At 47.0% G+C, this 22,102-nt stretch overlaps 1 protein-coding gene across 2 annotated transcripts in view; it reads left to right on the forward strand.

Annotated features, from left to right (window-relative positions):
- Nucleotides 1-748: 748 nt before the first annotated feature.
- Nucleotides 749-22,102, forward strand: part of MED27 (mediator complex subunit 27) — a 75,631-nt gene continuing 54,277 nt past the window's right edge. For both annotated transcript variants that reach the window (XM_081967314.1, XM_081967315.1), the window contains exons 1-2: nt 749-1,887; nt 3,958-4,102. In XM_081967314.1, coding sequence (XP_081823440.1) covers nt 1,682-1,887; nt 3,958-4,102 — 351 coding nt within the window. In that variant the 5' untranslated portion in view covers nt 749-1,681. The remainder of the gene's footprint in view (nt 1,888-3,957; nt 4,103-22,102) is intronic.

The following is a 22,102-nucleotide window of genomic DNA, read 5'->3' on the forward strand; positions in this document are numbered from 1 at the left end:
AGCATCTTATACACTGAATACAGCAATTTTTGCCTCCCGAAATCCTGCCCCCTTCACCAAAATGGCCATGTAGAGCCTTGTAGGCAGCTTTTGGAGTGCTCCTGGAGGCTGGGGAGGGCAGAAATGACTAAAAAATGGGCCATTTTGTGCTCATTTTTGGACCTCCCACCCCCCAGGAGCACTCTACAAGCCTCCTAAAGGCTATTCATGCCCTTTTTTTTTGAAAAAGAAATGGGCCCGTTTTAGCGAAAAACGGGCCGTTTTGGGGAGGTCTGCAGTGCAAAAACTTTTTTTTTTTGAAATTTGCCTCTTCAAAATCTTGGTGCGTCTTATACTCTGGTGCATTATATACTCTGAAAAATGCGGTAATTCACTCCTTGTTTTAGTTTGCCCCAAACCTTTAGTGGCCGAGAAATATATATTTTAACTCTGCTTGCCCTTTCTTTTTTTACGATGCTTCTCTCCTCTACTGTGGATTTTAAAAGCCGTTCTGGGACTTTTGAAAAATGAGTGTGATTAAGATGGTTTTATTTGTGCACTTGCTGGAAGTCACTTGAATTCGTTTGCATCTTCTTTGGGGAGCTGCCATAATAAAATAAAATAAAAAAGGCGAGTTGTGTACAGCACTAAAATGACAAGGAGAAAAATGCAGGCAGCAAAAGCAACTAAAGTTGCAAATGGAAAAAAAAATAATAATTAAAGGGCAAATACAAATGTTACCAGTGAGACCAAGACAGATGAAGGAATGGCTTTATTTGACCGTAACCAAACAGAACACACCAGAAGTAACATCATTACTGGAAGAAATAACTATAAAATGTAATGATCAATACTGTGATAAGATAAAACAAAGGTCAAAGCAAGGAAGCAAAACGAAGAAATGCTTCCAAAGTGGCAAAATCAGACAGAGCCAATAAAATGGGAAGTGCGTTGAGATAGCATTGAGCTGAAACAATAAGAATTAGAGGTAGGGAAGGAAGGAAAAGGAAGGAAGGAGAGAAAGAAAAAAAAGAAGGAAGGACAGACAGAAAGAAGACAAAGAAAGGAGTGAAGGAAGGAGAAAGAAAAAGGAGAAAAAAGAAAGCTAGAAAGAAATAAATAAAAAGAAGGAAGGAAAAAGAAACGATAGAAAGAGAAAAAGGAAAAAGAAAGGAAGGAAAGAGAAAGAAGGGAAAAGAAAGAAGGAAAGAAGAAAAAAGTAAGGAGGGAAGGAAAGTAGAAGAAAACTAACAGCAAAATTAACGACATTAAGTTAATGCAGCTTTCTCAGGAGCATTATTTCCTGTTTGTGAAGTATTGGCCTTTATTAATAAGGAAGCAACAGTAAAAGCCACTTGAAACCAGCCAAATCAAACTGATAAATCCCGCAATAAATCAAAACAAAATACATATTTTATTTCAATTCAGCAAGAGGGAGTCAAAGGCGGAAGCGAGCAGCTGTCCCTTTCAGCACCTGAAAAAAAAAACCGCACGTTTCTTCCCACTACATTTCCCGGCAGGCTCCGCGGTTGCGGGGGGGAGTCCTTCGCTCTTTCTCCCAGGCTGCTTTGCGACGGCCGCTTTCCTGCAGAAGCGGGAGCCACGCGGGCGGCGCGCTTCCGCCGGACGGACTACATTTCCCGGCGCTCCCCGCGTCCTGAGGGAAAGGAGGGAGCCGTTGGTTTTTGTTTTTCTTTGCAAGATGGCGGACGGGGTGCTGAGCGCCGGCGTGAACCTGGAGGCCTTCGCGCAGGCCATAGCCGCCATCCAGGCGCTGCGCTCCAGCGTGACGCGGGTCTTCGACTGCCTCAAGGAGGGACGGCGGCACAAGGAGGCCGTGGAGGGCCGCGAGAAGGGCTTCCCCGCCAACTTCCAGGAGAGCCTCCACTCCGTCAGCCGGGACTTGGGGTGAGGGCGGGGCAAAAGGGGGGCGGGGGAGGGCGGGTGCCACGCCCCTTTCATCTGGCGCCCGGCTGGAGGGGCGTGGCCACGTAGGATAATCAGGGAAGGGAGGGCGTGTCCCGGCCTGCTTTCTTGCTCCTCAGGTAGTGGGACCACCTCGCCCATCATCCACCCCCATCCTCTGGCAATACATGGGATATAGCTGGGACTTCCATGCTGCACTGCAGGGCAGGGCATGATGGTCCTTCTTTGGGGGTGGGAGGAGAGCAGGCTGGTCTGCCCTTCTGTGGAGCCTCCCCAGCCTGTCGCAGTGCAGGTAGGCCTCGGCTTACGACTGCAATGGAAACCCGAAATGTCCGTTACCCAACAAGAGGGTTGGCCAAGTGAGCTTTGGCCTCGCTTTACGGCCTTTCTCGCCACCATTGTTGTGTTAGGGACACGGCCGTTAAGCGAATCTGGCTTCCCCATTGACTTTGCTTGTCGGAAGGTCGCCAAAACGGATCAGCTGACCCCCGGGACGCTGCACACCGTCATCAATAAGAACCAGTTGCCAAGCGTCTGAGTTTTAATTGCAGGGGATGCTGCAAAGGTCACATGTGCGAAAAATGGTTGTCAGTCACGTTTTTTTGGTGCTGTCAAACGGTCACTAAATGAACCGCTCTACGTCGAGGAATATACAGGCCAGTTGCCAAGCACCTGAAATTTGATCGCCCGGCAACGGGGATGCTGCCTTGGTCGTAAAGTACGAAAAAGGGCTTTTTTCAGCACCGTCGTAACTTCGGATGGCCGGTAAAGGAACGGTGGTAAGTCGAGGACTAGCTGCCTTGCGATTCCTGGTTGCATCTGTACGCGGGCAATTCAAAAAGACTCCAAACAGAGACCAGGAAACTCCGGAGGCAAACAGAACTCCCCAAAAGTAACATAGCAACCTGCAGAAATAACAATAAAAGTGAAATAACAATAAAATGAAATATTCTGTGTTTATGATAAGGAAATAAAGGAAGCAAAAACAGAGAAAACGCAACTGAAGTAGCCAATGCAGACACAGGAAATAAAATAGGAAAAAAAGGCTTTGAAGTAGCAATAAATAAAAATTAAGAGGTATGAATGGAAGGTTGGATGGATGGACAAATGCATCTTATCTTCTATCCATCAACTCTTCTATCCATCAACTCTTCTATCTTCTATCCATCAACTCTTCTATCTTCTATCCAACTCTTCTATCCATCAACTCTTCTATCTTCTTTCTTCTATCCATCAACCTATCTTCTGGCCATCAACTCTTCTATCTTCTATCCATCAACTCTTCTATCTTCTATCCATCAACTCTTCTATCCTCTATCCATCAACTCTTCTATCTTCTATCCATCAACTCTTCTATCTTCTGTCCAACTCTTCTATCCATCAACTCTTCTATCTTCTTTCTTCTATCCATCAACCTATCTTCTGGCCATCAACTCTTCTATCTTCTGGCCATCAACTCTTCTATCTTCTATCCATCAACTCTTCTATCCTCTATCCATCAACTCTTCTATCTTCTATCCATCAACTCTTCTATCTTCTGTCCAACTCTTCTATCCATCAACTCTTCTATCTTCTTTTCTTCTGGCCATCAACCTATCTTCTGGCCATCAACTCTTCTATCTTCTGGCCATCAACTAACTCCCAGCAACCATGTAGTTTGAGATGGATGGATGGATGGGGGACCAGCTTCCAATAAACAAAGTCAGTGGGGAAACCAGATTCGTTTAATGACCGCATGATTCACTTAACAACTGCAGACATTCGCTTAACGACCATGGCAAAAACAATTGTAAAATTGGATGTGACCCGTTTAACAACCGCCCTGCTTAGCCGTGGAAATTCCATTCCCCGTTGTAGTTGTAAGTCAAGGAATCCTTGTACTTTGGTCTTTTTGTTTGATTTTAGCCCCTTGAGTGTATGAAAGTGCACACCGATTGTTTATTGTTGAGTTTTTCCCCCCCCCCTGGTTAAATTTATGGAAACGGGGTGTGTGTGTGTGTGTGTGTGTAAAATATGCTTTCTAACGCTGTTTTCCTCGCAATTTGGTTTTAGGGAGTTGGAACGCTTGAGTAACCTGGTGGGAAAACCGTCCGAAAATCACCCCCTCCATAACAGCGGCCTCTTGAGTCTCGATCCTGTCCAGGATAAAACACCCCTTTATAGTCAACTGCTCCAGGCCTACAAATGGTCAAATAAGGTAAATCATCCGTGGCTTGATCCATAAAGTGTTCATGTTAATTGTCACTGACATTCAGCAAACTGAAGGATATTTTGCCATCGGCGTTACTACAGGGAAGAGAACGGAAAGGGGAAAAGGTCGTTTGAGTAATGTGTATGCCTCTTCTACTTTTATTTAATGACCTTTTGACTGTTTATATGTACAGTACAAAGGGAGGCGGTGGCTCAGTGGCTAAGATGCTGAGCTTGTCGATCAGAAAGGTTGGCGGTTCGAATCCCTAGCGCCGCGTAACCGAGTGAGCTCCCGTGACTTGTCCCAGCTTCTGCCAACCTAGCAGTTTGAAAGCAGGTAAAAAATGCAAGTAGGAAAATAGGAACCACCTGTGGTGGGAAGGGAACAGGGTTTCGTGCGCCTTTGGCGTTGAGTCATGCCGGCCACATGACCACGGAGACGTCTTCGGACAGCGCTGGCTCTTTGGCTTTGCAAATGGAGATGATCACTGCCTCCTAGAGTCGGGAACGACTAGCACCTATGTGCGAGGGGAATCTTTACCTTACAGATGGTCCTTGACATACGAGCATTTTCTCAGTGACCGTTCGGAGTTACGATGGAGCTGAAAACATGGGGAGGTTATCATTAGTCCTCGGAGTTCTGAGCAACCTTCTTGTAGCCAGTGTGTCAGTAAAGGGCGAGTCCCTTTGAAAGCCTAACCTTGACCAGGAAACTTAAGCGTGGTTTACTTTTATCTTAAATATAAACTTTGGGAGCTGGCTAAGGTTTGAGAAGTCCCTCTGAAACCCCGAGATTCAAACGTACCCTCCTCGGCTGGCTCTGGGCTTTCTTTGGCTGGGTCTACAATGCAGCCAGATGATGCAGCACTTTTGAGCGGCTCGCGAGGTTGCGTCGCTTGGCGGTAGCCTCAGCAGCTGTTTTAAATAAGAGCATCTGGAATAATTCAGCAAGCCTCTTTGACACACACACACACACACTCGTTTGGCTCTGCAGCCCTGCCTGCGAAGAGCCCACTGGATGGAACGGGGAGCGGGGAAGTGCTTTCTGTATTTAATTTTTAATTTCCGAATCCTTTGCGGCTGGCTTCTTGTATTTTTGATGAGCTAAGGCATTTTTAGCGCCTCCAGACTGGGCCGATCTTCCGTTAACGATTGTATTTTTAAACACATGGCTGAGATCAGGTGGGGGTGGGTGGGTAGAAGGGCCACGACGAAAGAGGGGTTATTCTCTCCAAGATCTAATAATTTGCCCCGGGAGGGGTCCGTCCGATGGCTTTTTGATATGTCGTTATCGTCATTGAGTAGATGAGGGGTTGCAAGCCGAAGCAAAATATATACGGTACACATATCCTGGCTCTGTTTGCTAAGTTTTTGATAGGCGAGGAATTTGGAATTTGCAGCAAAAGCAAAAATAATAATAATAATTGTGCAGCAATGTTGGCCCAGTGGTTAGAGCGCAGTATTGCAGGCTACTTCTGCTGGCTGCCGGCTGCCTGCAATTTGGCAGTTTGAATCTCACCAGGCTCCAGGTTGACTCGGCCTTCCATCCTTCCAAGGTTGGTAAAGCGAGGACCCAGGTTGTTGGGGGCAAGAGGCTGATTCTGTAAATAGCTTACAGAGGGCTGTAAAAGCATTTTGAAGGGATAGATAACTCTAAGTGCTACTGCTATTATTATTGTTCTTCCTATCCCCCTTCCTTCCTTCCTTCCTTCCTTCCTTCCTGCCTGCCTGCCTGCCTGCCTGCCTGCCTGCCTGCCTGCCTGCCTGCCTGCCTGCATGCTTTCTTTCCTTCCTTCCTGCCTGCCTGCCTGCCTGCCTGCCTGCCTTCCTTCCTTCCTTCCATCCATCCATCCATCCCATCCATGGTATGCAGTGATCAGAATGTGCCGAAGTGGCCCAGTGGTTAGAGTGCAGTACTGCAGGCTACTTCAGCTGACTGCTAGCTGCAGTTCGGCAGTTCGAATCTCACCAGGCTCAACGTTGACTCAGCCTTCCATCCTTCCGAGGTGGGAAAAATGAGGACCCAGATTGTTGGGGGCCAAGAGGCTGATTCTGTGAACCACTTAGAGAGGGCTGTAAAAGCCCTGTGAAGCGGTATATAAGTCTAAGTGCAATTGCTATCCCTTCCCTTCCTGTTAGAATGCAGTATTTCAGGCTAACTCTGCCCACTGCCAGCATTTCGAATCTCACCAGCCTCAAGGTTGACTCGGCCTTCCATCCTTCCGAGGTGGGTAAAACGAGGACCCAGATGGTTGGGGGCAAAAGGCTGACTCTAAACGGAAATGTCTCACTTAGCAAAAGAAATTTTGGGCTCAATTGCGGTCGTAAAGTCGAGGGCTACCTGAAATGCTGCCTTCTGTACCCCACCACTTTTTAAAAGAGTTTAAGCCAGATAAAGTCCCGTCCCTCCCCTGGATTTTAAGATGTAAAAGAACGCGGATTCTTTCTGAATTCCGAACAGGCTGTTTCTAAATGCCAGGCCTAGAGAAGCCGGGCTCTCTCCAACGTATAATTTAAGCCATAAATTAGCATGGTGGGTAACGCATGGATTTTAAACCTGCCAATGCGCCTTCAATTTATATTTTCCCTGAAGCAATATATCCCGTTATTTGGGTTTCTCTGAAAGGCTGGATAGACTCATAATAACAGATTCAGAGACTCTAAAGGTTGGGGTGGGGTGGGGGGATTTTTCTTTTATTTAGAAAAATCCGTTTATGAGGGGGTCCTTGGTGGTCTCCGAGCTTGGTTTTTTTCTTGCAGACGTTTCATGACCCAAACTAGGTAACGTCATCAGTGCTAGAAGGGAGGGAGTTTGTAGAGAAGAGGAGGAGGAGGACTGTGGGTGTCCTTGGTGCTCTCCAGGGTTGGCTGTTTTCTTGCAGACATTTTATTATCCAACTAAGTATTTACGGCCAGTCCTCACACCTGCGACCTTCATAGCAACCTCACAGCCACGTGATCAAAATTCAGGCACTTGGCGACCAGTTCATATTTATGACGGCCGCCATGTCCCGGGGTCACGTAATCCCCGACAAGCAAAGTCCGCGGGGGAAGTCAGATTCACTTAATAACGGTGTTCCTAACTTGACAACGGCAGGGATTCGCTTAACAACTCTGGCAAGGGAGGTCATTAAATGGGGCAAAGTTTACTCAGCAACGGAAATTTGCAGCTCAATTTTGGCGGTGAATCCAGGACCACCCGAATTGGCTTCGTGGGAATTTTTTCCCCCCTGCTAGAAAAGTTCTCGGCTGCCTAAGTGCGGTTTTAAAACGGAACGAAGGGGGCAGAGAAACTTGGTGGGATGAACACCCCGTTTTAGGACCCGTCGCTAAGGCAGGAAAACGCCCGAGGGTGTGCCGTCGTCTTCTTTTTGAATCTCTTTTCCCGTCTTTCGGTGCTCGTAGCCGCCGGCGACGACGCTCCCGTGTATTTCAACGAAGGCCGTAACGATTCCGTCGGCTCGCTGATCAAGGCGAAAGCCGGCTAATAGGAAGTGAATAGGTAAGAGAGAGCTTTGCAGGGACACAAACACCCCGTCCTCCCCCCTCTCTCCTCGGGAGCCTTGCGGTATCTGCCGTTTTTTTCCAAAATGGATCCATCACCCCGCTGACTTCAAATTGGATGTGACTGGCAGACGGAACGAGGAGTCCTCCTTCTCGGCTGCTAAATGAGCAAGGGAATTGACCCAACGGTTTCATCGCTCCCACTCAGCGGAATTTCTCCCCCTCCCCACCAATTCCTAGGTGACTTTGCACAAAAGAAGGGAAGCGGCTTTGTGGCGGCTTCAGGAGGGGAGGAGGCTCGGCGGCGGCTGGGGCATTCTCGCCCTTACCTGCAGACGCCAACAGTCAGGTTATCCCTGAAGTCCTTCGTAGCGGCACCAAGAGGTTGTCTCGTTAAATGAAAAGGAGGCCTAAGGGTGACTTCATTATAGCATTCCACATTTGTGCCTAAGGCTGGACTAGAACTCTCTGTCTCCCTGCAATTGTCCCCAAGTCACCCAGCTGGCCGAAATAGGAACTCGTTTTTTGATCTATAGATCTAAATACGGGTCTGTTTTCCCTGTTGACGTGTCCTTGAAGATGCTGCAACGGTTGTAAGTGTGAAAAAAATGGACACTTATCCCCCCCCCCCCGTGCTGTTGTAACTTTGAATGGTCACTAAACGAACTGTCGCATGTTGAGGACTATCCGTATCCATGCAAAAGGTGATGTAGCAAAGCCACTGCTTCATTGGAACAGAAGTTGCCTCCAGAAGTTGTGAATGCTCCAACACTGGATGTTTTTAAGAAGATACTGGATCACCCTTTGTCCGAAGTGGCGTAGGGTTTCCTGCCTAAGCAGGGGGTTGGACTAGAAGACCTCCAAGGTCCCTTCCAACTCTGTTTATTCTATTCTATTCTATTCTATTCTATTCTATTATATTCCACTCCACTCCTATTCTACTCTATTCAAAGTTATTTGATACAGTGCTGGCAACCGATGAATTTTTCAAAACGTGTTTTGAAGTTTGCCTTTCTGCCTTTTGGGGGAAATTTCGAGTTTAGCTTTCCCTGCCTTCCTGAAAAAAAGTTTGATTTTAGTAGTGACGAAATCCCCTTTCTTTGAGCGTTCACACCCGTCGGCATATGGTGGCTCGAAACCACAACATAAACAGTGAGACACAACATTGTTTCCACAGCAGCTTATTTATGGGCAAATATTTACGTTCCATGTTCATTAAATTGCGTTTGAGACTTTTGAGTTAAGCAGTAGCCATCTCTACCTACGCCAATTGTTCCCATTTAACTTCCTTCTTGCGGCAGGTGTGATTCCACAAAGGATGGGAGATTTTGTGTGTCTGTGTGTGTGTGATTTCTTTAGGAAGAAGCTCCTGGGCAGACTGACCTTGCGTTATGGGAATTGTAGTCCCCAACACTATTGGTTGCCAAGTGGGGACAGTCTTTATGAATGTCCACCTCCTTCTCTGTCGTCTCCTTCTTTTGCCTTCCATTGTTCCCAGCATTAGGCTCTTCTCCAGGGAGTCCTTCCTTCTCATTAGGTGGCCAAAGTCTTTGAGTTTCCTCTTCAGGATCTGGCCTTCTAAAGAGCAGTCAGGGTGGATCTCCTCTAGGACTGACCGGTTGGATCGCCTTGCCGTCCGAGGGACTCGCAGGAGTCTTCTCCAGCACCAGAGTTCAAAGGCCTCCATTCTTTGGCGCTCAGCCTTCCTTAGGGTCCAACCTCTCATTGCAACTGGGAAAACCACAGCCTTGACTACGTACTTGCGCCTTTGCTGTTTCGTCATGCCAGCCACATGACCACGGAGACGTCTTCGGACAGCGCTGGCTCTTCGGCTTTGAAACGGAGATGAGCACTGTCCCCTAGAGTCAGGAACGACTAGGACATACGTGCGAGGGGAACCTTTACCTTTTTAACTCAATTTTTTCTTACATTGTCCCGCTTGCCAACTTTATTCACAGGCAGCTTCATCCTCCTGCTTTGTGTCGCTCGTGTTTGATGTTGGACAGCCCAACAATTTTCCAGAAAGGAAAATACTGACAATTGACAAGGTTGCCAATCTTTGCAGGGCTTCATTTCCCAGGAAGGTGATTCTCACAACAGGATTGCCAGACAGAGAGAACCCACAACATTTGAAATTCGTCTTCTTTTGTTTGGGGGGGGGGGGGGATCAGGATTGTGGCTTTTATTCACCCCTGCCACAAACATTTCCTTAATTGAAGCACGAAGCTGGCTCCAAGCAGGTAGATTTTTATGAAAGAGAGTCACCAACCGGGCCGTGGATAGTTAAAAACTCATGCAACCATCCAGTGGCATTCACCGAGCGCGTCAAGCTACTTAGACACAAAGCTTGGAGTTCTAACAACAATCACAGCCAATACAAAACTCTCTTCTTCCCCCCTGGGCCAGTTTGGGCATTAATGGCACCCTACTGTTTCTCGTCGAAATTGGGCTTACGGGAGACCATTGTTCTCGACTGCAACCGGCTAGGCCGAGCGGACTTCGCTTTCGCGGATAATCATCTTTGCCCAAGCCCAAACAAAAGCCTTCTGGGGTTGTCACCTTGGCCCCGCGTCCATGCACAAAAGAATGTCAGTCACCGCATTTTGACTTCTGCCCAGCTTGCTTTGGCTTAATTTGAGCTGCTTTCTCCAGGGGGCCCTCCAGATTTCAGGGATTCGGCACGTCGTCTTTTTTCCCACCGAGGGTGGAGGGCGGCAAGGTGTTGGTCTCTTACATCGTCGCACTTTTGTTGCCCGGACCAGCGTGGAGGAATGCAAGAACAAAGAAACAAACGACAAAAAAAGAGTCACACATTGGCAAGTGCTCAACTTTGCAGAAAGGTGACCGAACGTGCCAGGATGCTGTTTCTGAGAAAGCATAAATCTTTGTCCCCCAAAACCTCTTTTTATTTATACGGCTGTGAATTATGGTCATTCACAGCCCTCATGGCTTCACAAACGGTCCGTGAAGATTCCGGCAGATGTCTGCTCGAGTTGCCAGTCTTTCATGGGACAGAAAGAGTCCAACAGAACTTTTCAAAGCTTGAACCGACCAGATGAACGAATTGCTTCCTGCAAAAGCTCACGTCCCTTTTACTCCTCTTTTATGTCTTATGGGAGGGGACAATCATCTCCAAGCCTTACTCCCAAGTCGACCCTGTTTTCTTAATTGTTCTTGCCTTCTGGCCGCTCTGTGCATGCGCACACTGGGAACAGGCTCCAGCTGTTCCTCTGTCTCACTGATGTCTGACTCCAGAGGCAGCTGATAACTGTCAGACGGCCCTGGCCCCCTCTCTGCCTCCGACACAGAGCCCTCGTCCGAGCCTTCCCCAGACTCCAAGACTGGCCCATCTCCTTCCCCAACCTCCTCACTGCCCGACTCTGCTGCCAGCTCCGCAGGCCGCCAGCAGACCACGACAGCTGCCCAGCTGTGGCAAAGAGAGTGTGTTTTTTTCAAACTTGGCAACTTTTAAGAACGCACGGATGAAATGGACGTTTGAACGACGGGCGGATTTCATCTCCGACAGATCGGCCTGTTTTGAAAAATGGCGATGGTTTTGGGATTGATCATTTTTGGGGGGGTTGAGAAAGAGAAAATCTGCATTTTGAGGGGGGAGGGAAAAAATGCCTTGTGGGCTTGAGTTTGCTAAACCTCCTCTGTTTTGGTTTTCCAAGTCTTTCATTTTTGTTTTCCTTGCCAGCGTCGGCACTGAATGCGCGATTGAATTGCCATGTGTTAGACTATTTCAATTATCCCTTTCAAAGAGTAGCTTGCATTTTCTCGAGCAGGCTGCTGCTTTCCTTTTTCCCAAAAATACATATTCATGACTTAAAGTTTTGGCTTTGAGGAGTCTTTAAAAGAAAAAGATTCTAAAATTAGCATTTCGGACGTCGTTCCCCGGTTGCGCCAAGCTTCAACTTGGCAGTCAGGTATTCTCAAAAGTTTTGAGAAACGGGGGAATGAGCACATGGAACGGAAGGCGCCTATTTTGCAAAGTTTTGCAAACTTTGGGTCCAATAGAGGTCGTTTGGGGTTCTATGCTAGGCTAGCAGATCGGAGGGATAACACGTCAATGTTTAACGACTGCAATGGAGCCCAAAACTTCAGTTGCGAAGCGAATCAGTTGTTAAGTGGGTTTGTGTTGTGGCCTGCCAGCAGCAGATTCGGACAGTGAGGAGGTTGGGGAGGAACCTGGGCCAGTCCTGGAGTCTGGGGAAGGCTCTGAGGAGGGCTCTGTGTCGGACGCAGAGAGGAGGCCAGGGCCGTCTGACAGTTATCAGCTGCCTTCGGAGTCAGACATCAGTGAGGCAGAAGAACAGCTGGAGCCTGTTCCCAGTGTGCGTATGCACAGAGTTGCCAGAGGAAGGGAACAGCTAAAGCACAGGGGTCGACTTGGGAGTAAGGCCACGGGTGGACGATGAATGGCCCCTCCCAGAGGAAATAAAAGGGGAGCGAAAGGGGAGTGGAGTTTGCAGGAGATTGCTTCATTGGTTCGTGACTCTCTGAGACTCCTTGCCAAGTTCTGCAGATATCAGCCTGGCAGCTCTCCAAGCCAGATAAGGTCTGTGACTGTAAATCCTCCCTTGAAAGACTTTGCTGGATGCAAATGAGCAGAATTCACAGTCAATTAATAAAAGGGGTTTTTGTCGGGACCAGGAGTTTGCTTCATGCTCTTGGGAAGCCTCGGTCAGAACAGTTTGTCCCCGTTCTACGACTTTTCTGGCCACAGTTGTTAAGTGAATCACTGCACTTGTTCGGTTGTGAAGTGAATTTGGTTTTCTGTATTGACTTTGCTTGTCAGAAGGTCGCTAAAGGGGACTCGCGTGACCTCCGGGACACTGCGACTGTCATAAAGAGGAGTCACATTGGCAAGCGTCCCGATTCTGATCTCGCGATCAACTCAGCTTACAACAACTCACTGAACGACTGTTCAAAGTCGCAGCGGCACTGGAAAAAAGTGACTTATGACCATTTCTCACACTTAATGACCGTTGTAACATCCCCACAGTCACGTGGTTTACATTCGGATGCTTGACTCGCACTTAGGACGGTCGCACTTTCCCGGGTGTGTTTGCGTGTCACGTGATCCTGCTTCCGACGAGCCAAGTCCACGGGGAAGCCAGATTCACTTAACAACCATAACGGCTGTGGTGATTCACTTAACAACGGTGGCAAGAAAAGTCGTAGAAAAGGGGCGAAACCCAACAAATTCTCACGTAGCAACGTAGCTCCATTGTGGTCGTACGTTGAGGACCACCTGCGTATGGGGGGGGGGTCTCCGAGGCTTAAAAAGAAAAGATCTTTTTAAAGTGGGGGAAAAATATCTTAAAGCTCTGCTTATTGATTCTTTAATGCCCTTGGCTTGCCATCTCAGCGAAAATGAGATCAAAGATGAGCCGATAGCACGCAGAGTTGATCCTTCCTGATCACCTGTCCTCTTTGTGCTTCGCGGCTTTTATAGCCGAAACGGCAGATATACAGGAAACTCCTCGAACTATGACCACAATGGAGCCTCGCGTTTCTGTTGCTAACCGTCACAAATTGAGGCCATCATTGCCAGACTCAACCGAGGTTGCAGCTTTGAGGATTAGCTGTAAGTAAGACTCCTTCCTTCTCCCGTTTTCCTTTCTACCAATAACCCCCTGAGGTGCGTTGGGCTGAGAGAGAGAGAGACTGCCCAAGGTGACTCAGCTGGGGTTCATGCCTAAGGCGGAACTGGAATTCCCAATCTCCTGGTGATTGGCCCATAAAAAGCCAGCTTTTTATGGTTAAAGTGGGATTAGAACTCCCAGTCTCCTGGGGATTGATCCAAACTCATCCAACCAGTTTTTATGCCTAAAGTGGGACTAGAACTCGCTATTTCCTGGTGGGTTGACCCAAAGTCACCCAGTCGGCTTTCATACCTAAGACAGAACTGGAACTCCCAATCTCCTAGTGACTGGCCCAAAGTCACCCAGCCATCTTTCATGCATAAATTGGGACTAGAACTCACCATCCTACTGGTGATTGACCCAAAGTCACCCAGTCCGCTTTCATGCCTAAGCCAGAACTAGAACTCCCAATCTCCTGGTAATTGGCTCAAAGTCACCCAGCCATCTTTCATGCGTAAATTGGAACTAAAACTCACCATCCTCCTGGTGGATTGACCCAAAGTCACCCAGTCCGCTTTCATGCCTAAACCGGAACTAGAACTCCCAATCTCCTGGTAATTGGCCCAAAGTCACCCAGCCATCTTTCATGTCTAAACTGGGACTAAAACTCCCCATCCTCCTGGTGATTCCTCCAAAGTCACCCAGCTTTCCTGCCTTAAGACGAGACTAGAACTCCCCTTCTCCTGGTTTCTAAGTCAGTACCTTCACCACTAGACCAAACTAGCTAAAATCAATTTCCTCTACAAAGCAGGGCTATAAAATTTCGTAGTCGGTGGAGAGCGTAAGCTGTTAATAGGCTTCCTTGATTTCCCCCTTTTAAGGCTGACCGTTAACAATAAAAATGCCAAATACTGTAAAAGGTGGTTTTTTTTTTTAAAAAAAAACAACCTTTAAAACGTTACTTGACATTTCATGACAGCTTATTTTTCAGCCACCTAATTCCGTTGCAAGTGGCCGCCGTTCCTTCGTAAAAGGGTAGAAGTTGTTGTTTTTTTTAATACGGAAACGGTGACATTAAGAGGGATTTTGCTTTCTTTCTTTGGCTGGCCTTGTCGCGCACGAAATAAACCGCCGTCGTTTTTGCAAAGCGGTTCCCCGTCCCCGTCCCCCCTTAAAATTCACTTTGTTTCCCTTGATAGCTGATAGTTGCGTCCCAGCTCTTTCTCCCGCTGTAAATGCAATTTTGAGTTTTAGGACTTCTGCGCGTTTTCCAAATGGATGTTATTTAAAGTCACCGATAGCTGTTGCCGTATTAAGATTGCTAAGCGGTCTGGTGCGTTTGCGGGTGTGACTTTTCACACTTTTCAGTGGAGCCTGGTTGGGTTCAGCTTCAAAAGCCGTTGAGTGTGGCCCATGAGAGACGACGGTGAATTCTGTCGTAGGTTTGATGGATGGAAGAGTTACAGATTTGCCTCGAGTTATGACCACGCTGTGACCAACGTCTCCACCGCTAAGCCAAGGCAGTTGTTCAGTGAGTCAGGCCCAGTTTTACGACGTGTTTTGCGATGGTCGCTAAGCTTAACGCTGCAGGTGGTTTATCAGTAAATGTAGAATCCCCAGCTGACTTTAGCTCTCCTTCGAAAAATAAAATACATTCATTTTTGATCATTACTGCCTTTATTATTTTTATAAACAACTCAAAGCAACGAACGTATCTACCACACCTTCCTCCTCCTAATTTCCCCACTACAACAATCCTGTGAGGTAGGTTGGGTTGAGAGAGAATGAGTGGCCCAAAGTCACCTAGTTTTCATGACTAAGGTGGAACTAGAATTCACCGTCTCCTGGTGATGGGTTCAAAGTCATCTCACTGGTTTTCACGCCTAAGGTGGAACTAGAACTCACCGTCTCCTGGTGATGGGTTCAAAGTCATCTCACTGGTTTTCACGCTTAAGGTGGAACTAGAACTCACCGTCTCCTGGTTTCTAGGCAGGTCCCTTCACCACTAGACCACACCGCCTCTGCGTTTTGGATTTTATTTCAAACTCCCCATCCCACCCCCCAATTAAACAGTTTTTAATTGTTGGAGCTAGGACAAAAACAGAATTGAATTCCATCTCCTTTATGTTCAAATGTAATTAGAATTAAGTGCTGTATTATTCCACACTGCTCATGGATTTAATTAATACTCTTTGCCTTCTGCTAACTTACACACTGCAGCTGGGTAACAGCTTTTGGGTAGGGTCTGGAGGCCAGACACAAGGAGTGGTGAGGGGCATAGGTGGTGTGAGGTTTTGAGCGACATACCTCCACTTTAGAACAACTGCAGAACTTGGAATGAATGGATGAATAAAAAGGCCACCCTAAAATGCATTTTTGGCTCAGGACACCAATCGTCACAAGGGAAGATAGCAAATGGCCTTCTGAGAAAGTATTGCATGGCAATGTTTGCAGAGTTTAACACAATGACGGAATCAGAAGGGATTTTGGAGGTCTTCTTGTCCAACCCTCTCTCAGGCAGGAAACCCTATCCCATTCCAGACAAATGTGTCCTGACCTAGGCTTCCCCCAACCATGAAGCAACTCCTTGTCCCGACAAAAAGCCCTTTTTTACTAAGTTACTGTGAATTCCTCTCATTCACATCCAGCAAAGTCTTTCAAGGGAGGATTTACGGTCACAGACCTTATCTGGCTTGGAGAGCTGCCAGGCCGATCTCTGCAAAACTTGGCAAGGAGTCTCTGAGAGTCACGAACCAATGAAGCGAAGGAATTATCTCCTGCAAACTCCATTCCCCTTTCTCCCCTCTTTTATTTCCTCTGGGAGGGGCCATTCACCGTCCACCTGTGGCCTTACTCCCAAGTCGACCCCTGTTCTTTAGCTCTTCCCTTCGCCTGGCCACTCTGTTTGTGACTATAAGAGACTCTGTGCCAAGTTTTGCCTTGCCCTGCGTTTGGAAACTTAGTTATCTGGCAGCTCTCCAAACGAGATAAGGTTCGTGTTGATAAACATTCCTCTGAAAGACTGTTTGCCGAGCCTTGCTGACTGTGAATGAAAGGAATTCACAGTCGTGTAAATAAAAGAGGATTTGCTAGGAACAAGGCTCTGCTTCATGCTTTCTAAGGAAGCCTCGGTCAGAACAGAGGACAAACTTCCTGACAGTGGGAACAATTAAACCAGTGGAACGACTTGCCTCCAGAAGTTGTGAATGCTCCAACAGTGGAATTTTTAAAGAAGAGATTGGATAACCATTTGTCTGTGGGACAGCAGGTTTCCTGAGCAGGGGGCTGGACTTGAAGACCTCCACGGTCCCTTCCAACGCCCTTATTCTGTTCAATCTGGAAAGACGTGATCCAGAGATGCCACCATCCCTAATCTCCCTCTTGTCTGTGAGATGCCACCATCCCTAATCTTCCTCTTGTCTCCTTGATGCGTCGGCTTTAGCTTTCCAGGGGCGACACGAAAGGCTGCCTTTGCAGAACCAACTTTTTAAGGTCGTGGATAATCCCATTAAGACGTAAACACGGCGGCGTGTTAATGCCGTCGGACGGCGTCGTTCTGTCTATAATTAGGCAGGATGTCAATAATACGGCGCATCGTTAGGCAGCCACATGACTTGGGTTTGAAGGGCATTGTTCTGGAGTTACAGAAATAGCAGAGTTGGAAGGGACCGCCCGCCAGCTAAGGAGAAATTGAGGGTAGGACAAGAAGCAATGGGTGGAAACTAATCAAGGAGAAAAGCAACTTAGAACTAAGGAGAAATTTCCCAACAGTCAGAACAATCAATCAAAAAAAAATTTCCCCCAGGTTTTTATTTTTTAATAAAAATTATACATATAGCATTGTCTGGGTCTTTTATAATACAATAACAATACAATAGCAGAGTTCGAAGGGACCTTGGAGGTCTTCTAGTCCAACCCCCTGCCTAGGCAGGAAACCCTATACCGTTTCAGACTTGTTTGTTCTGCATTCCGTGATTCTTATTATTCCCATTTAGAAGATGATTTCAATAAAATCCAGCAAAAGGAGACCCGAAAAAGACTTCTGCACCCTCCATGTTGTTTAGCTCCGTTCGTTTTTTGCATTCTTTCCGATTCCCCGTTTCCCCCAAAGTTGGATCTGGAAAAACCGAACAACAGATGGTGCTGTTAAGAATTAAAAGAATTCAAAGCAGCCTCCATCAGCTGCCAAGATAAAACACCCTTTTTTCTTTCTGCAGGAAAGGAGCTCATTATCAAGAGTATTTAAGCCGAGGAGGTATTTAATCTTCCTTAATCATTTGCATTCTTGGGAAGAGGGAGACCAATGGCAGCTGTCAGGCCCGGCCAAGGCCCATGCAATGCTCGGGCTCCTAATGACTTTGACGAATCTGTTTTAATTCCGCTCATGCTGAGCGCAATCAAAACCAAAAAAAACCCCACCCACCCACCCCCAAAAAGTAAGAGGGATGTTTTTACAAGCCTCTTATTTCTAATTAATTTGATGGCTTTCCGATCTCGTTTTATATTCCCCTTCCCCCTGTAGTAGGATGTATTGGGCACTCGGTGGAGCGAAGAAGGAAGGGCGATTGGATTGCAGGTGATCCTCGACTTACGGCCACAACTGAGCCCAAAAATGCCCGGTGCTAAGCAAGATAGTTCAGTGAATCATGCTTAAGTGACTCCGCCTTCCCCATCGACTGGGCTAGTGAGAAGGTCACAGAAGGTGATCACTTGACCCCGTGATCTTGCAACCGTCATAAATATGAATTGCGTGTGCGCCGGGAGGGGGGGTGCTCTTCCATTTTCTGGCACGCATGCGTGCCATGTTCCCATTTCGGCACTCGGTGCCGAAAAGGTTCACCTACACTATTCTACACTATAGTTTTGCTGCGCGTGCTGAGTGATCCCTTGATTTGATATTGTGTTGAGGATCAATAGCACAGATACCTCGGCGAAAGCAATTGGTGAGACGGTGGGTTGCCGCCGATTGACTTTGGCTGGCTTGCGAACAAGCGGGCTCGATCGTCCGGAGAACTAATAGGGATTTCTCCCGTGAATTCCAAGGACGTCAAAAAGAGGAGAGTTCCATGCGCGGAATAAAAAAAAAAACATTTAAAAAAAAAGCGATATCGGCATATGTTTAACATCTATTCAACATTTGTCACTGGTTGGAAGCCTTCGTTCCAGCTGTGATTAAGCAATCTTCCCTTTTGCATTTCCAAGCAGGTCTTAGAAATTTAGATAAATAGATTTATTGCTGAGAATTTGGAAAATATATATATTCATATATGTTGTATTTGTGCTGATAAATAAATAAAGGGAGACTAGTATAGCTCTATTTCAAGCTATTTAGCTCTCGTCAGCTAGCCATACCCTTACTGGGATTTGAACCTGGGCTGTGTTACATATTAGGCAGATTTGTTAGCCACTAAGCTAACAAATATTTGGGCATACCAGGGGTTGTAACACAAATACATATTCATGTATGTATGTACGTATGTATGTATGTATGTATGTATGTATTGTGTCACAACCCCTGGTATGCCCAAATATGGGAGGGAGCACACTGCTTCCCTTTTCTGTCTTTTGGCTCACTCCAGGAGTCCATCCAGGCAGAAAACCATCTTTTTTATGTTGCCTTTGTTACATTTGCGTTGCATTTGTGCTGATAAATAAATAAAGGGAGACTAGTATAGATCTATTTCAAGCTATTTAGCTCTCATCAGCTAGCCATACCCTTACAGGTTCGAAATAGATCTATACTATGTATATATGAATGAAGGTGTTCTCATTCGGATAGCACCCCACTGTCCTGCCCTCTGAGTAACCCCTACACTTTTTATATTAATGTCTTTGTCTTTCGTCAAACCTGAAATAAACGCCTGTGAAATAATAATGTGGGCAGGGGAACATTGGGGTCTGAAATCGGATTTTACCTGTATTTGTATCTTTTGGATCGTTGTGGCTTCAACCATTCCAACCGAGAGAATCTGGGTGTGAGTAAATAGAGGTAAATGTCAAGGTTCCCCTCGCACATGCATGCTAGCTGTTCCCGACTCTCGGGGGTGGTGCTCATCTCCGTTTCAAAGCCGAAGAGCCAGCGCTGTCTGGAGATGTCTCCGTGGTCATGTGGCCGGTATGACTCAATGCCGAAGGCGCACGGAAGGCTGTTTCCTTCCCACCAAAGGTGGCGCCTATTTTTCTACTTGCATCTTTACGTGCTTTCGAACTGCTAGGTTGGCAGAAGCTGGGACAAGTCACGGGAGCTCACTCTGTGTGCTAGGGATTCGAACCGCTGAACTGCCGACCTTTCTGATCGACAAGCTCAGCATCTTAGCCACTCAGCCTGTGAGTAAATGGCCCATTGTAAAAAGAGAAAGAAAAATCCAAGTAAAATTCTGCTCTGATCTTTCAGCGATAAAATCTGACCCAAAGCGGCTGCTTTTAACCGATTCTTGGAAACGCTCAGATAAAATAAGGATATTGGCAACTTGTCTTGATCAAAGTCAACGTCATCTGCAACCAGGCTTTTTGCCTCTGGCCTCCCGTCGTTTGTTCTGGCACTTCTGTATAGGAAGTCCTCAACGTACGACAATTTGCTTAGTGACCAAAGTTATAAGGGGCTCCTCCAGGGCTACTTAGAACTTGAATTTGAAGTGATGAAGGCTGCTCCCATACGGTCCTATGACCGCATTTGGGTTGCTTAGCAACTGGCCTGCATTGATTAGTCATCAATTGCAGTGCACTTTGCATGGTAGTGTCCTGTGTTCAAATCTAACCACAATTTGCAATGGGTGGTGGGTGGTTTTTTTTTATACAGGAAACGGGAGTTTACTTCCATTTACCACAGTGGCCAGAAATGCCGTAAAACTACCCTTCGCAAACGTCTTTCTTAACAACAGATGTGTTGGGAGCTCCGTTGTGGTCGTATGTCAAGGACTCTTTGTATCTACAGGTCGTGTTTCACATGGGCCGTATTTGAGAAGGGAGCAGTTAAAAAGGGGTGGGAGCCTCCCTCCTTTGACCTGTTGCGTTGTTGCAAACAACGGTGTTGTGTCATGCATGATTTGTGCATCTGTGACGGAAGCAAATGAGCATTCAGTCACACCTGGTCAGTTGGGTTTCAGCCGGTGGTGCGGTGGCCTAGAGGTGAAACACTCGCTTCACAGTCAGCTTCACAATTCACAAGCAGGATGAGTTTGATCCTAGGTAGAGGCAGATATTTCTCTCTCTGGGCAGAATGAGAATATGTCTGCCGAACAGAACTCCGCATTGGCAACAATAAGAGCATCCGGCCAGTAAAAAAACACTCTGCTAGCTCCAATATATTAAAGGAGATGACGATTGACATAGAAACCTGGCTCGTTCTCGTATGACGTGCGACGCATTTTATTAGCAGCTAGCATCACGGCGGGGGAAACGACTATATCCGATTTCATTGTGCGGCGGTTGTTGTGCAGGGCGTGTGCCGAATGCAACGTTAAGTCCGGGACGCATTAATTGATTTTCCTCCCCCGGTTTCTCCTTGTAGTAATCGCTGCAGATCCCTGCAGCAAAGACAAACGTTCGCTTCTCTTTAGTCCATGAATAACGAACGAGGGGAGCAGAATGCAAACCATCTCTGCTTGCTCGGGATCTCAGCCGGACGGGTTGCTGAGCGTGGTCATAAGTTGAGGACGAACTGCAGCTAAGTTAGTAAAAAGCAACCGAGGGATTTCTGTAACCCCCCTCGGGCGAAACGGAGAAGTCTTTATTTTAGGGATAAGACTCCACGGGAACGGTTCTCTTGTCTCCCAGCTTAATAATCGTATGATATTTGCTCAGCTACGGATTTTTTTAAAAAAAGCCGGAATCCTGGGAAATGTGATTGGGGCAACCGGGCAGAGGGTCGGAAGACGTCTGCTCAGCTTTTACGGAGCTTTTCCGAATGTTTAAGATGCCCATCTTTGTGATTCCTCTTCCTCTTCCTTCCTCTGAGTATCTTGACTTTCCTACCAACTCAAGGGGGTCTAAGGAGAATGGTCATTTTCCTAACCACTTGTTCTCTTTGTCACTTTCGGCCAAGGTGGCTCTTCCTTACGGACGTTAAGAACACTCTTCCTCTTCTTCTCAACCACCTCCTCCTCTTTTTCTTCCTTTCCTGCTCCTCTTCCTCCTCCCTCTTCTTCTTCCTCTTCGTCTTCCTCTTCTTCTCAACGTCCTTCTCTTTTTCTTTCTTTTCTCCTCCTCCTCTTCCTTCCTATTCTGCTTTGTCTTCCTCTTCTTCTCAACCTCTGTCTCCTCCTGCTTTCTCCTCCTCCTCCTTAATCTTCATCTTTTCCTCCTTCTTCATCTCCTCTTTTTCTCCGCCTCCTCCTTTTTCTTCCTTTTCTCCTCCACCTCCTTCATTTCCTTCTTCCTCTTCTTCGTAACCTTCTTCTTCTCCTCTCATCTTCTTCTTCTTCTCCTTCATTTTCTTCCTCTTCTCCTCTTTTTCTTCCTTTTCCTCCTCCTTCCTCTTCTTCCTCTTCTTCCTCTTCTTCTCAACCTGTCTCCTCCTCCTCCTCTTCCTTCTTCTTCCCCCTCTTCTCGACCTCTTTCTCCTCCTTCCTCTTCTTCTTCATCTTCTCCTCCTTCTTCTTCCTCTTGCCTTTCTCTTCCTCCTCCGTCTCCTCCTCCTCCTTTCTCCTCCTCCTCCTTAATCTTCATCTTTTCCTCCTTTCTTCTTCATCTCCTCCTCTTTTTCTTCCTTTTCTTCTTCATCCTCTTTTTCTCCCCTCCTCCTCCTCCTCCTCTCTTCCTACCTTCTGGTCCTGATATTTCCTGAATGCTGCTTGACTTTCTTGAGCCAGTAAATGGCACACCGTTATGATCTTGCTCCCCCCGCCCCCCAAACTGGCCTTGAGGGGTGAATCCACTTTGCTTATTTCTCCCCCCCCCCCAAAAAAAACTTT

Source organism: Natrix helvetica (genome assembly GCF_964273705.1).
Source record: "Natrix helvetica genome assembly, chromosome: 15".
In the NCBI taxonomy this organism is placed as follows: Eukaryota; Metazoa; Chordata; class Lepidosauria; order Squamata; family Natricidae; genus Natrix; species Natrix helvetica.